At 41.3% G+C, this 16,698-nt stretch overlaps 1 protein-coding gene across 1 annotated transcript; it reads right to left on the reverse strand.

Moving 5' to 3' along the window:
- Positions 1 to 278: 278 nt before the first annotated feature.
- sox11a (SRY-box transcription factor 11a) lies at positions 279 to 3,381 on the reverse strand. The gene has a single exon (XM_068339609.1). The coding sequence runs from the start codon at positions 3,254 to 3,256 to the stop codon at positions 2,129 to 2,131; it is 1,128 nt and encodes a 375-aa protein (XP_068195710.1). The 5' UTR covers positions 3,257 to 3,381; the 3' UTR covers positions 279 to 2,128.
- Positions 3,382 to 16,698: the final 13,317 nt, after the last annotated feature.

Consider the following 16,698-nt stretch of genomic DNA (forward strand, 5'->3'; position numbering starts at 1 on the left):
TCTGTGCTGGGCAGTGTGCTACTTTTCTGAATGGAAGCCAGACAAGCCTGAGAGCTCCCACACACTGCAAGAAGCGGCTCCTGTTTCCAATTCATCTCCAAGGGGACCACCAAGCCCACCAATCACGTCGCTCGGAGCAGGAAAGCGGGCAATTCAATTTCTTAAAGCTGTAGCTCCCATATTAGACATTGTGAGAGAAAACCTCAGCGAAAACAGTACAACTTAATAACAGGGACAGTAAAGCACCTCCACACTGCAATTTAAAAGTTCTCCTTTTTTTTCCTTTTTATTAAAATGTGAATTCACATGTTAGTTTGAGCCCATCCATTTCAGAGTGTCCGCCTCTGTACAAAGTAGGCATCATTCTGTCATCACATCCTTTTCAGAGGCAACATATAACACATTTGTGTACATATATTCACAAACTCAAAGGACAGTCGATTGTGGTAGGTACTTATTTATTAAAAGATGAGTCAAAGACAGATTCACACTTGGAATGTGAAGTAACTACTGCCCAGAACTTCAAACAAAATGTCTTGGCATATAATTAGGTCATATTCCAAAACCTTTTTTATCAAACAGACTTCATATGTAAGACCCACATAAAAATAAACAATATCTGCTTTTTTAAGTGCAAGAAATAAAAAATACAGGTTTATGGTTAATGATTTTAAAAAAAGAAGGCAGTCTTCAGTTTTAAAATAAAGTTTCATTTCATGAAACAGGACTATGGAATGTTCTTTTTTGCTTGTTTGTTAAAATAAAACCAGACCACCACTGTATCAGACTATATGCCCTTTTGCAGAACCCCTTTCCACTAATTTTCAGTCATGCTCGTGCTATTTGGTGCCAGATGTGCCCTTTATCTTTGTGAGTCAAATTACATTCAAATTATGGTATTAATCTGTTTATATAGTATGCATCACACCATGAGGCCATATTATATTGTTTTGTATCAGTTCCAGCTGATTTGTTTATTTTTCTGCCTGGACAGGCTTCAGCATCATAACATGTAATGATGTTGACAGTGCACAAGTCTGTTTTCCATCACTTGCTACAAATGTTGATGGTCTGTATCTTAGGAGTATATATTGCACAAAAAAATGAGAAGGGGGGAAAAAACAGTATGTGCCATAAAAAATACCAAAATCCAGTTTCACACCTGCGATTGGGACCCATCCACATATCACGAGTATGATATACATAAACTCCTAACTTTTCTATATTACAGTACATATACAATCTTGAAACTAGTTCCAGCTCTGAGGTATGTGTTCCCCATGATGCCATTGTATCGTCTACAAATACTCAACAAATCTGCTCTACAACTGTACAAAACCTAGTTTGAAATCACAAGGCATTTTTGATGCAAGTCTTAACTTAACTTAATCCTTAAAACCAGGACTCCCTTGCATGCTAAAAACAAAGGATAAAGGGAAGAAGTGCCTGAAACTCACTGAAAGCACAGTAAGAACATTCCCTTTTAACTGTACAAAAATATGCCTGAAAATATCTTACTTTTCTTTTAAAAAGATGAGGTCTGTTATGTATCAAAATGTTTCCTCCACACCTGTATTCTGCAGAGGTTTAGGCTGCTTAATTTTCCAAACCAGGAGGTAAACTGAACCAGTTACAAAAAACAAACATTTGCGGCATTTAGAAATTACATAAACCGTTGTAAAGTAACATCCTGAACAATTATCAGTTCACAGATTTGCTTTGAGTCAGTCCACAGTCCGTTTTTAAGCTCCCTGCAGATTTTTTTTGTTTGTTTCTAAGAGGATAAGATGCATAGAAGTTCACGTATTTTTCCCTTCTCTGGTCAGTTTAAGCTGAACAGTAAAAGCAGACCTATGGGGTAAAAAATCCAGAAAACCCTGTCATGCTGCCAGAAGAAAAAAAAAAAAGAAAAAAAACGTCTGCAGACTTTACTTTTTTTTTTTTTTTTTTTGCTACCAGCTTCATAAGCATCTCATTCCTCAAAACCTCACCTCGCCACCTGGTCCTCCCACCTTCCTCCAGGACCTTTCAGAAAACCCTCAGGAGGCAGCGCTAGGGAAACTTGACCAGGACATATATATAATTTACTTTCTCCCTTCTCTGTTATTACTATAGGAACTCTTTCAGTTCAGTATGTGAAGACCAAGTCGGAAAAGTTCGCCTCCAGCCAGTCCCCGGCAATCATCTCACTGAGTTCTGGTGTGCAATAGTCTGGGAATTCAAAGTGAGATCCCAGGCTGCCCTCGCTGAACGAGTCCAGGTCCTTATCCACGAGAGACAGGGAGAGGTTTCCTGAATTGGGGTTGCCCAGCTCCGAGCCTGGGGCGCTGGGAGCGAAATTTAAACTAAAGTCAAAGAGCAAATCGTCCGCGTCCTCTCCGGAAGAGGAGCTGCTGCTGGAGGAGGAGGAAGAGGAGGAGGAGGAGGAGGAGGATGTGGAGACTGACCTGGAGGATGCTGGTGAGACAGAAGCAGCGTGCAATGCGCTCTGCTTGGAAATGTTTTTAATATTGTAAAACAGTCTGTTGTTGTTGTTGTTGTTGTTGTTTCGCACTTCTTCGTACATGCTGGCGCCCTCGGACTCCGCCGAGGAGCTCAAAGTTGGACTGGCGGGAACTTTGGCTACATTGTACGGCCTCAGGCGCTCCTCGTCCCCCGGCTTAATCCCCATCCGGTAGTCATCCTCGTAATCGTCGTCCTCCTCGTCGTCGGTGAGCTCACTTTTCACCGTTTTTGTAACTTTTAAACTGGGAAACACACAGTCGTCCCCGTAGCCGTGAGAGGACTTGGAGCCGCTCTTAGTCTTTATCTTTGAACACTTCTTGCTGGGAGTCTTTGTAATTTTACCGCACTTCTCCGGAGACGGTGCTGATGATTTTGAAGTGTCGAGCTTTGGTTTTTTCTTGGGTCTGTACTTGTAGTCTGGGTAGTCAGCCATGTGTTTTAGCCGCAACCGCTCGGCTTCTCGGATAAACGGGATCTTTTCGCTGTCCTTCAGCATCTTCCACCTCTTCCCAAGGCGCTTGGAAATCTCCGCGTTGTGCATGTCGGGCGACTGCTCCATAATCTTTCTCCTCTCGATTTTGGACCAGACCATAAATGCATTCATGGGTCTCTTGATGTGGCCGGTGGCTGTCTTGCACCAGTCCGGGTTTATCGCTACGGGGCTGCAAGCCATAAATTCACTCTCCTCTGAATCGGTAGCCTCCCTTGACATGCTCCCGTCCGTCTCGCTGTTGTCTGTGTGCTGCACCATTGTCCTCTGATTCAAGTCACTTGTGTCCGGACGCTGTTGGGTCTATCAGCCCCCAACTCTGCCAAGACGGCTAAAGCTGTGTGTTTGCGCCGGATCGTCCGCGTCTCAATGTTATGTCTCAAGCTCTGCACTCTTTTTCCAGAGTTACAAACTGCCTTCTTAACTAGTTATCAGCTTTTTGATGTCCCTTGCGTCACAGGCAGCCATCCAATCACGTTCCTTGCACTCCGCCCAGGCAGACTCCATACAATATCTCTCCTTAACCCTTTTATTCCTCCCACCCGAGCTCTCATTGGAGTGGAGGTGGGGAATTGTGGCACACGGCGTCTGGGGCAACACGCCGGGGCGAGACAGGCATATTAAACACACAGTTAGCACTATGCGCTCCTGAGATGAACATCACTCACCAAGACGCGCGTTAGGCGAAAGTGTTTCCCTTATATTAGAAGTGAGGGAAGAAAAAGCACGCAGGAGAAGAGGTTGTTCTCTCAGACAGACGGCAGACGCGTCTGGAGGAAAAAAGAAAAAAGAAAAAAAGATGTAGGCAGTGTGACTGTTTGCCTTTTCCCCTCGTTTAGAGCGGATACTGAAGGTGGCGCTTGGACACTGTCGCAGGCGTCTGGCTGCGTCGATGTCTGTCTGCCGTGGAAGGGCGCGTTTTAACAGCTGGTAATGGCTTTTTACGGAGAGCCGACGCAATCATTAAATAAAGAAATAAGCTGGCAAAAGATGGCAAAATTCTACTGATATACCGGAGAAGAGTTTAGATTTTCTCTTATTTCATTTTGAGCTTTTTTTTGTCACCATGTCTGTATTTGAAGGCAGGATGTAGGTCAGTAGTACAGATGTTGCTAGAACAGTGTGAGCGCATAAAACACATCATCATCATCATCATCCCATATATCTATCTATCTATGTATATATGTATGTATATATATATGTATGTGTGTATATATATATGTATATATATATGTATATATTTATATATATTTATATATATATACACACATGTGTGTATATATATATGTATATATATATGTATATATTTATATATATTTATATATATATACACACACACCACACACACTCCAAAAATAAAAGAGAACGCTTACTAAATAAATAAACGTATTTATTGAATAATAACATTTTCCATATAAAAGAATCACCTGTCAATAAATCACACTCACTCATACAACATGCTTTGACACACATTTCATATGCGGGTGATCTATTTTTGTGTAACACAACAACCTCCAACATAAAGCTCGGAGGTAAAGCATTAACACCCATTCAGATAACAACATTTGGCTCTGTAGCCTTGAGCTGCGCCCGTACAGCCAGACGCGGATGGAAGGCTCCTTGCTGAGTTTGCTGTGTCAAGAGGCAGTGTAGCATCAAGCTGGCGTCTACTGCACCCCATCCGCTCTCCAACCCCCCCTTCGGCTCTGGGTGGCAGCCAGCAGTGCTATTGGAGGCGGGGGCGATAAGGCGTCCTGCTTTTTTCTCTCTGCTTCGTCCCCTAGAGGGCAATCACTTACCCCTTTGAAACCCTTCCCCCACCAAGCCACCGTATTTTCCCCAGCTGGGCCTTAAGAAGTGTCTCCACTGATACAGAGACAAGCAGCCAGAAATGCATAGGGAGAAAGAGAGGGAGGGAGACAGAAAGAGAGAGGGAGAGAAAGATAGAGAGAATCATTCTGAATGGGAGAGGAAAAAGAAGCCCACCGGAGGAGGAAGGAGGGTGATGCAGATTCAGGGAGCAATATTGAGAAACGGAGGGACTCTTACTTTTCCACCCTTGAAGAGATGACCCCCTGTCTGTAGGCTGAGATAGGACTGAAATGCTTTATCATGACCATCCTGTGCTGATTAAGCCTTATCAGATATATGTGGCGGAGCAAGAGTCTCAGGGGGTGGGGTGCATGCAAATGCACCTTACACTGCGTGTGTGTCTTCTTCTTCTGTGTGTTTATGGGTGGAGGTGATCATTTCAAAATAGCTCATAGTATGGTGTCACATGTAGGTACAGCCAGGAAACACACTGAAATTGCACATCAGCGTGGAAATCTAGGTAACTTCAGCTTTTTGAAAGCTGAACCAAGGCAGAAAAGAGCAAAAAACATTTTCCTCAATCAAATTATTTAGGAACTTTTGATTGCTCGTATCAGACAAAATGATTGCATCAGCTGCAGTGCAGTGCCTGAACCTCTGGTCTGGTCCTGTCTCACAGTCCACTCTGGCCCAACCTTATCTCTATATATGATGGTTTCGTGCTGGACATGAATCACAAGACTGCTTAATGATGAGCATGCAGGTTGTGTGTCCTGCTCATTAGCATGGCTCATTATTGGCTGTGAATGAGGTGCTGGTATCAGCCCATGCAGCATATGAGTCATCCTAGGGAGGGTCCCTTCGCCATCTCTGCCTCACACAGATGCAATAGAAACACCCCTGCCTCAACTACCCCACCCCGACTGCTGCCACAATCAGCAACTGGTACTGTGATGCGAGAGAGGAGAGAGAGAGTTGTGAAATACTGAAACATGTTGTGTTTTCATTTCATTTCCACTCCGTAGATTAAACAGTGAAAATTCCAAGAGCTGCATTATCACTATATGATTTCTAACACCACGCACTTCCCAATACCCTAAAGGCAGCTGTTTTAATGCTCATTTGCTGCTTTTGGTGTCAAGGGAGGGGACATTTTGTTTCAGAGCAATGGAGTGTTGAATTAAGTGATGGTTTTCATGTAGGAACATTGAAAAAAAGGGTTTCAGGAGAAACAATTCCCTTTGCATTGGTTATCTAAAAGCCCCCCAAAGCAGCTGCTGCTCTCACAAAGGCCCAGTGAAGCGTTAGATCAATACTAACCCTGACTAGAGGCTATCTGATGTTCAAAATGCATGGATCCATCTCCTCTGCATAGCCCTGAGACAGGTGTGGACCTCTGGACGCCGCTATCTGATGGATTCACAATGGGAATAGAGGGGTAAGAGGGAGGGGGCTCAAAGCGGGTGGTGAGGAAGGGGATTGTTTTTGTTGCACATAAAAACGCAAATTAACTTTTCACTTGACAGACAGTTTTTTAAGTATCCTACATTCTCGGGTTACAATGTTTATTGTCACAGAGTGAATTGGTGTTTATCTTAACCCATATAGTGGAGTCACTTAATGGTAATCTAGTGCCATGCATTGAATTAATGTAACAGGTTCCAGCAGTTCTCGGAGATCTCTTTCCACACGCACTTTAAGTCCTGTCTACCCAGGGTGTAGCTGAAACCTAATAACAGTTTATGAATCTTGAGATTCATAGCTTGTATGTCTGTTGCCAGGTACTGCAACTCATTTTGTTGTCTTAACTTGTGAGATGATACTAAAATGACTATGTCGGCTGGCCCGGTATTTGTTGCGCTGTCTGTCTGCTGCTATTTGGTTTCATTGCTCAGAGCACACGCTGTTCTCTCTCTCTCTCTCTCTCTCTCTCTCTCTCTCTCTCTCTCTCTCTCTCTCTCTCTCTCTCTCTCTCTCTCTCTCTCTCTCTCTCTCTCTCTCTCTCTCTCTCTCTCTCTCTCTCTCTCTCTCTCTCTCTCTCTCTCTCTCTCTCTCTCTCTCTCTCTCTCTCTCTCTCTCTCTCTCTCTCTCTCATGATAAGAAGCACTTGAACAATGAGGAAGATCTCACAGTAGTTTTCAGTAGTTTGGAGGTTCTTCTTTTTTCCCCACAGGAGAATTTGGTGCCTTCAAAAACCATTTCATGCCCCCATTGTTGTTGCTTTACATTCTCGACTCAATGCAAATGTATCTCCAGGGTGTCGGGTTGTTTGTTGACCTCCTTGATGTGACCTCTGTCTCTCAAGGTTTGATGCTTAGTAGATACTTGAGACTGGAGTATCTTGACGTGAATGTAAACAGCTGATGCCCAAGGACTGCGCTAGAATGTTTGTCACAAAGTCACACAAATGCAATCATAGGCTCAAACTGCAGGAGTTCAGTCAATTCAGGGAACATATTGATTTTTTTCCTGCTAAAATGCTGTTGCATGATTTGTATTCAAAATTTCTTTTGTGCAAAAAAAAAAACAAAACAAGAAAAAAACCAGAAACTTCTGAGCAATGTGAACAAAATGATTATTATATACTTTGTTGCTGCAAAGGATGCACAACTACTAATTACTACACATAAAGTATGTTAGAAGTAAAACACAAACATAAGGTAACTGATTTTAAGTCATCAATTATTATTGATTCTGTTGAAAATGCAGTTTTTTACATTTAAAAAACATGATTCAGTTTAAAGTTGTGAACTAGGGCAACTTTAACTCTACTAATTGCAACACTGAAGTTGAATAAATCAGAAAAACTGAGTTATTCTATGTTTAAGGGCGGCAGTGGCTCGGTGGTAGAGCGGGCAGTAGAGCGGGTCTTCCAATGTTCTTAAGATCTGCGGTTTGATTCCCGTTCCCACCCCAAAAAAAACACCCAGAGCATAAGCTTACTTAAAAAAACTGAAAAGTAGACTTCTGAATGATCCAATGTTGACCTAAATGACAATAATGACACAGTTCACCTATGTGTCATTTGGTGTCACATTTGCACGTCCTACTTTTCAGTTTTTATTTGTAAACACAATATAAAATGTTGAATAAATTTGGTTCCGCTTCACGATTGTGTCTCACATGTTGTTTATTCTTGAAAAATATTTTCAGTTTGTTATCTTGAAGCCTGAAATGTGGCAAAATTTCAAAAAGTTTTTGGGGGGCCAATACTTTCGCAAGACACTGTATATATATATATATATATATATATATATATATATATATATATATATATATATATATATATATATATATATATATATATATATATATATATATATATATATATATATATATATATATATATATATACAGTATCTCTCCATCCATCCATCCATTCTCTTCCGCTTATCCAGGGTCTTGCCTCTAGTTAATAAAGACTGTAATTTCATCTGTGCTGTATGTCTTGCATATATGGTACATTTGACAATAAAGTTGACTATGACTATGTCTACGACTATGACATGAGTATCAGTGTGGGCGAAGGTTTCAAGCAAATTTGTAACCAAGAACTCTTTCACTGTGGCAGTCTTTCAATTTGGAATCTGAGATCGGGGAACTGAGGATTTATTAGACTGTACATGACTCCTCTACATACACGAGACAACTGTTTGAATTGTCAAAGAAAGCGTGTGGAGTTTCCCCCCTCATTCCTTGTCTTTTCGTCTGTCTTCACAGCACAGACGCTGCCCCAGAGAGCAGCGGGAATCTACAGCGGCCTGAAGGGGATGACATCATCCCGGAGCAACTCTGGTTTACACAAGTACAATGTGTTCTACAGTAATCATATTGCTATGTCATTCCCCATAAGCCTTGGTCATTTAAATCCTTTAATTATATTGCAGTAGCATTGAAGCGATGTTTACTGCGAGAGTCCAGCGTCCCTGGTTTTGCATTGTAAGCTGTGTCTTGTGTTAATAAACTTTTGTGAAGGAAGAACCCTGCAGGCATTCACAGCCACTGTAATGAGTGTGTGTTTAGTCTGGAGACTGTGTACGGCTAATTCTGATGGATTGTATGGCTGCAGGTCAGGTCTTGCTCTTAAGCACCCACAGGTTAGAGGCTACGAAAGGTAAGGGAAAGATTCATTTGTAATTATACAAAATAATGCGTGTCAATCTAGCATTGTTATTACAAAGTTGAAAAACTACATGAGAAACAAAAGAAGGACATAGGTGTAATGAAAGAGTGGCAGGAATCTGTTGGTGGAGAGCAAGAACAGTGAATCTGTTTACATGAGTTGCTTAAGTTAAACAAGTTCATGTTCTCTGAGATATTGATCTGTTTATTGCGTTTCTCTTGAGCAATTAATTTCTAAGAAGCACAAGTCAGTTTCTGCTGAAACCATGTGGCTTAGCTCCCCTGCAGACCAGCCCAGACTTGCCTCGTGTCGAGATAAGATGTACTGACTACAGGCCACGTTGTACAAATGGGTGAGGGGCCTCTGCTGTGCTTAAGGGGCCAGCACAGAAAACTCTTCTGTCACACACCTTTCTGAGTTGGGGGTGATCCAACATTGATAGTCACTTCATAGCAGCATGTCAAACTTAGAATCCATGAACTGTGGTAAAACGGATCAAATTGTGGGTCCTATGAGGGTTTTTTTTTAATTATTATTACAATTGAGATTGTTTTTTGTTTTTTTTAATTTATTTAAGTCATTGTTTTTTTACAGATTTCATTAATTGATATTTGTATTAATTTATTTAATTCAATTACTGTTGCATAGTAGAATGCATTGACGGTAAACCAGAATCTACTAAGTCTGTAGTCATTACTTCATTTCTGTTAACATCACTGTTTAACCTTTTGTTTTACGTTCCAGAACAACAAGCATGCATTTCCGTTAAAAGCAGTATATCATATAAGCAAACCTGTGTTGTTATTGTTATTGTGCTTTCAACAAACGAATCAAAATGTTCAGACACAAGCTGTATGAAAAGCTATGCCGAAATTCAGCAGGATCAGACAAGCTTTAACCTTGAAAACAAAAAACAAGAAGAAATCAACCAATGCAGAGACAAACACCTGAAGCAAATCTGAGTATTCATTCGTGTTTGAACGGTGACCAGATAAGACGGTCCAAAGTTATCAGCACAAGATGAATTCCCAGAGGAACCCTCAGGAGTGGTTTCATCAATGTGGTAGGAGAGAGGAAATCAATCTCTCAATCCACAAATAGTGAGAAATAACCTCCCAAACCTGAAACAAAATTATCCGCACTCTCTACTGCTGAAAAACAAGTCTGAAAAGAAAAAGATGTGAAAGATCACCATTCCTGCATGATAAAAAAAAGACAAGTAAACACTGCACAACTTTGTCAACACAATCATAATCATGTGGGACAGAATGAAAACACACTGCTTCATGCCAGATGTCGACACTGTTGAGCTCTCACAACACTGGAAGCTAAGAGGACAGCCTTTGGCATTTTTATCCACAGTCATTCATTCAGTTTTATACACAACTGAGAAGCTATTATTAGATAAACTATTGTCTTTTATATAAAGTTGAACATCTTGAAATACAAACGAAAGTCTATACAGAAGGGCATTTCAAGATCAACCTTCATATGCTGGTTGAATCAGAAGTTTTCCACACATTTAAGTCAAAAGAGACCATTGGCAAAAAGGAGGAAACTTCAATGGAGTCTCCTGACTTCTTTTTTTTTTTTTTTTACTTTGCATTACATATGCACATATAGACTGGTATTTTTCCCCACCGTGCCATCCATATCAGAGCCTTGGTATGTCCTCTCCATACACTGACTCGGTGCCCTTTCCTTCATGTCTCTTAAGGATTTCTTAAACAGGCTTCAAGAAAGATTTTCATAAATGCCCCCTTTTGCAAATCCTCCACAGCCCTCTGCATGCACTGAGAACTATCTCTATCTTAACAGTAAAGGTCACTGGAGGGATATAGAAAGGCTAAGCTGTGCACATGTGAGAGTGTTAACAACTATCTAAAAATCAATAAAAGAACTTTTGATAATGAGTGTGTCAAATCACAGTTGCCAGACCAACATAGTTGTGAGGAAGCTTAACGCTTCCATCACACTAAATCGCTCTGGGTGCCATCACACAGTTAGATTTGGGATGTTTTTATAAAAAATATTCAAGACTTAAAGTCAGGTGTAGTAATAGTGACAACATCCCTCTAGATATAGCGTCAGGATTAGCCTGATTCTCGTAATACATATGTGTGATTTTTACAACTGATCTTGCTAATGAGTGAAAGTTTTCTACCTCTTCCAGAGAAGATGCATAACTGCTTATAAATAATTTCTATAAATGTGACATTGATGACGCAACTTATCCTGTTTTTATAGGTTTTCATATTTTAATAGATGTACACAGGATCACACGATGTAGACAAAATAAAAGCAGGAAAGTTTAAAAAACAAAACGCAAAGCTATGAGGGTGAGCAGATCAGCTTTTTCCTTATTTTTGCCATTTCTTCTTTGATTCATCTCCACTGTAATCTCATTATAAATATCTGTCAAGCAGACATGAAAATTCATTTTAAAGGGTAGACATCTCTGCTCCCTTTAAAGTCTCCGTCTTCTCCTAAAAGGAGAAGACATGAGAGGTCCCCTCAGAGCAGATGCAAACTAACAAAGAGAAGACAGCGAAGCTCAGCACTTTTGATCTTTTTTAGACTCTAACCAAAAGAAATGCAGCAGTTTAAAATGTGAATGCATTTCCTTTCAAAATACATTCCTGTGACCGTTGATGGCATAACAGCCTGGGAGGTACGTGGAAAAATTGTCACCCAAATATACACTTAAATATTCATGCTGAGTATTATTCCGCTTCCTAGTCAATTTCTTGTCTCTTTTTTTACTAAGCGCTGTGAATTCTTGTTGGCAATTTTCAGCTGCTAATGCGCGTCTGATTTTTCCCTTCAGCAGGTTTTAATCCACCCTTAGGATCAATGTAACTGTTGTGTGAAAGAGTTGTGCTTTTCAAACTGATATGAAGAAATATTGTAATTTACCATTAAAGTATTTGAAGAAGAAACAGGGAGATTATAAAACAGGGAGATTATAAAGCAGTATGTTCCAGATAAACCTGAAGAAGAAGCAATTAGTGTCTTGTTAATCTGGGGGAACCATCATTACATACTTAGTACGATGCTCGACTAAACTGTGGTAACAGAACATGATGATTTTACACCGTGTGAATGGGTTTGTGTAACAACAGCCCCTCTTTTTCTTTTAACAAGAAATGAGAAAAATATCCCGAGGCATTAGTTTTGAACTACTTTTATATAACAGGCTCATTGCATAAATATTACATCGACTCTCCGTCTGCAGCCGGTAATATATTATCTCATATCTCATATTGTGATAAGTGTGACTTTTAAAGCCACACTAGCTCGAACATGACCATAATATGCTTTGAAAGAACTGTCTGGATGCATCACGACCTTCCGATCTCTATCTGTCCATCACAGCAGTAATCTGAAGTTTTCGGATAAATACTGGGAAACATCTTAAAGCACTGGGACAACCAGTGCTTTAATCATGGCTAATCCCTGGTAGCTAGACATGTCTTGGGGGGACACAGGATGGACACATCACCCCAATTAGGAGCAGCTACAGCTTTAAGACCCTGTCATTAGAAGTCCATAACCTTCCTGTCAGTCAGTGAAGCTGCTGCAGCTTTTCTTCAGTGCACTGTAACAATTTGTCACATTCATGCACAACTGCCGTACGTACGGTTGGAGGATACTGCAGCATGTTAACATGCATATGAGGCGCCATGATAGCACAAGTAATTGGTGATACAGGAAGTCAATTCACATCCAAACTGAGCATACACCTTGTTGCTTGCAGGTGTTAAACCTTAATGGGCTGAGTTGTACATGGCATCCCTCTGAGCATTAATATTCCCTAGCTAGTGTGCTCACACTGTTTTGATTTCTTGTTTTTCTTCATTGCATATAAAGTGCTGTGTTTTAAATAAAGATGATATTAAAACAAAGTTTTACTGACTTATTTGCTTACGTATATCTGTCATGTTCAATGTAGTCCACGCATTTGAATAATAGCATGGGACGAAACATGCATTTCAAATTTCACCTTTAATTTATTTAATAAATAATAGGGAAACATGCATTTCAAAATGTCCATATAGCTATCAGCTCAGTATGCAGATGGAGTCCCTGGTGTTTTAGTGTGAGATAGTCTGTGCAGGCCTTTTCTGGTAGACAGAGGAGCATTAACTGTTATCTCGGAGACAACGCTACCATTAAGCCTTCAACAATAAAACCAGGGTCAATGATGAAGCTGAATGACAGCTGAGGATGGATTTAATTTCTAAAGAAGAAACAGAGGTGGGTTTTTTGCTCATGCTGAAATCAGAATAATAATTTCCCCACCAGGTTGCCTACTCCTACATGTGTTCTTCCTTTCTCTCCATTCTCGTTTGAAGAGGTCACATACAAAGGACGACAATGACCAAGCCCATGAGATTGATGGCGAGGACGAACGGCCCAACGGAATCTTGACAAAATCAAAGCCATACACCATTAATGAAAAAAAGAGAGAGAGCACACTGTAAATCATCTTATGGCCTAATGTATTAGTGATAATGAATTCACGCTGCCACATTTAACCTTAGTTTTGCAATTCATTATATTTGAGATTAACAAGGGAGGGAACTTAAGTGAACTGTCTGCAGGGAATTACAGCCGGGCCTCATTGTCAATCAAGGATTGTGTTCCGATGTCTTTCATTAGGGTTGGAGGAATTAAATAAGACTTTCTTTTAATAGCGGATGGCTCTCCCATTTAACGCTCCTCTTGCTCTCCCAAGATGGTTAACTCTTCATTACCCAAATTAAAGGCATCCATCTCCGTTGGCTCCTGCCACATTGCCATGACCTCTACCTGTCAAAACTTTCATGTAAGCACTTGAGTGATGGATGATACCCTCGAACCCCATTGTCAAAATTATCCAGCGACTGTCCAACCCTCTCTGATCCATTCAATCCATCTCTCCAGGCTATGTGCCACCAGCTATGATTTAACAATGAAGCTGAGGCGCTAATTTACTCTCACAGAAATTAGAAACTACCTTTTAATTATATGCCTGGGAGTGTTCCAAGAGTTCACAAGGATCACCCCCAAAGCTTTTAACTCGACTTTGTGGGGGCTGATCATTTATATTCTTCAAACGTGTTATTTCAAGGGTCGTTCAACACACCTAGGACCAGAGGGAATTTGAGAAAACCAATGCCGAACCGGAAAGAAGTGAAGTATTGAAATCACATTTGGAGGTCACAACCTTCTTTTAAACCACATGATTTGATGGAAAAATACTTAATATGTGAAGCAAAATGATAATGGATTCCAAAAAATCTGCATATCATGTCAGACTGAGGAACAAAATCAGTTTGTGTAACAATTTTGAACGGTGAATCTTCTTGTTTTGAAACCTTAATATATGCATGTGGAGCTCTGATCAATAGATGAGATGTGAGTGTTACTAGTTCACCTTTGGAATTGCATCATCCTCCATTATTTAGAGGCAGTCTTTGTTGCCAAAGGAAACACAGTTCTCTGAACTTCCTCCATCTTTTTCCCTCACTATTTGCATCCCCTTCAGACACATGTAAATATTCAATCACGCGCCACACGGTATACATAAAACATGATATAAGTGGTCCCATTCTTGTCTGACCTCTTGTGCTCCTGCTTTTCTTCCAGACAGATGTAGATAACGCTCCAGACACACCTCACTTCCTGAGAGGAGACGTATAGCTTCCTGGGAGAGGCACCACTGTCCCCTGAAGCCCTGAGGAGTTTGACAACTACCCATGGAGAGGGCACGTCTCTGACTTGTAGACCTGCTCAGAGGCTTCTTCTCTCACTTTGAGGTCCTCCGTGTACCTGTCAAAGGGTCAAAAGGGTACGAACGCTGCAGACAACAAAACTGTGTCAGTGTGTCTGGGTGTGTTTTTGCTTGCATGTGTGCACCCGTGTGTGTACTTGTGACCCCTGGTGACAGATGCCAGGCTGTTGTGTGAGGCGTGGGACTGCTGGGCAGGCAGGTGGGTAGACATGCATGAGTTTGTGCGAGAAGCTGCACTTGTCAGAGTGTGCAGACATTCATGTGAATGTATTTGCACATGGGTGTGTGTTTGAACGAGTCTACACCTTGGCAGATTCTGTGAGTTGAACGGTACCGAGGGTCCAATGGGAGCCTGTTTCTTAGCTCTGTAAGGACCCAAACTTGAAGCTGCAGAACCAAAGCTTAGCAGATGGGGAGGACCTGCTTCTCTGGCAGCCGAACAAATGACGAGCTAATCATAGCAAGGACGGTGACCATAGTTGGTTACAGCTTATTCAGGATTACGACTCAATCACTGAGGCTTATGGCACTTAGATAATTATTTAATCAAAGAGTGGACATGTCAATAGAAGTCCGCAAGAGAATAATTATAAGTCAGGGACGTCTTCAACTCATTGTTATTACTGGTCCTCTCTCTTGACACTGGCAGGAGGGAGAGTTGATGGGATCAGGATGAGTGACAGCTCTAGTGGAGCGGGAACAATCGGAGTGGTATATTAACATTAACCCCCTCCCTTACCATGGATTGACATCAATACACTGTTCTACTTGAATACAATGTTTAATTAGCTGTAGAAAAATGTAATGTGACGCTAAAAAATGAGGGAGAGGAAATATTTCTTCCTCTCTCCTTATGCATCAGCAGGTATCTTTAACATCAACTGGTGCTTTTACTATACTGCATGTCTGCATGTTGGGATGTGTATATGTTAAAAGTCTGGTTGTAATAGAGCCATTAAGACTGCTTTACAGAAAAAAAGAAGTTGGCTATTAAAAAATCTTCTTCTTTTCCTTTCGGCTTTTCCCTTCAGGGGTCACCACAGTTGCCTCCATCTAACCCTGTCTTCTGCATCCTCTTCTCTCACACCAACTACCTTCATGTCCTCTTTCACTACATCCATAAACCTCCTCTTTGGTCTTCCTCCAGGCCTCCTGCCTGGCAGTTCAAAACTCAGCATCCTTCTACCAATATATTCACTATCTCTCCTCTGGACATGTCCAAACCATCTCAGTCTGGCCTCTCTGACTTTATCTCCAAAACCTCTAACATGTGCTGTTCCTCTGACGTACTCATTCCTGATCCTATCCTTCCTGGTCACTCCCAAAGAGAACCTCAGCATCTTCATCTCTGCTACCTCCAGCTCTGTCTCCTGTCTTTTCCTCAGTGACACTGTCTCTAGACCAAACAACATTGCTGGTCTCACCACAGTTTTGTACACCTTTCCTTTCATTTTAGCCGAAACTCTTCTATCACACATCACACCTGACACTTTCTCCACCCGTTCCATCCTGCTGTACACATTTCTTCACCTCTTTTCCAGACTCTCCATTTCTCTGGACTGTTGACCCTAAGTACTTAAAATCCTCCACATTCTTGATCTCTTCTCCTTGTAACCTCACTCTTCCACTTGGGTCCCTCTCATTCACACACATGTACTCTGTCTTGCTGCAGCTAACCTTCATTCCTCTCCTCTCCAGGACAAACCTCCACCTCTCTAGCTTTGCTCCACCTGTTCCCTGCTCTCACTACAGATCACAATGTCATCTGCAAACATCATAGTCCATGGAGATTCCTGTCTAACCTCGTCTGTCAGCCTGTCCATCACCATAGCAAACAAGATGGGGTTCAGAGCTGATCCCTGATGCAGTCCCACCTCCACTTTGAACTCCTCTGTCACACCTACAGCACACCTCACCACTGTCTTACAGTCCTCATACATGTCCTGCACCGCTCTAACATACTTCTCTGCCACTCCAGAATTCCTCATACAA

Source organism: Antennarius striatus, chromosome 17, assembly GCF_040054535.1.
Source record: "Antennarius striatus isolate MH-2024 chromosome 17, ASM4005453v1, whole genome shotgun sequence".
Classification (NCBI taxonomy): domain Eukaryota; kingdom Metazoa; phylum Chordata; class Actinopteri; order Lophiiformes; family Antennariidae; genus Antennarius; species Antennarius striatus.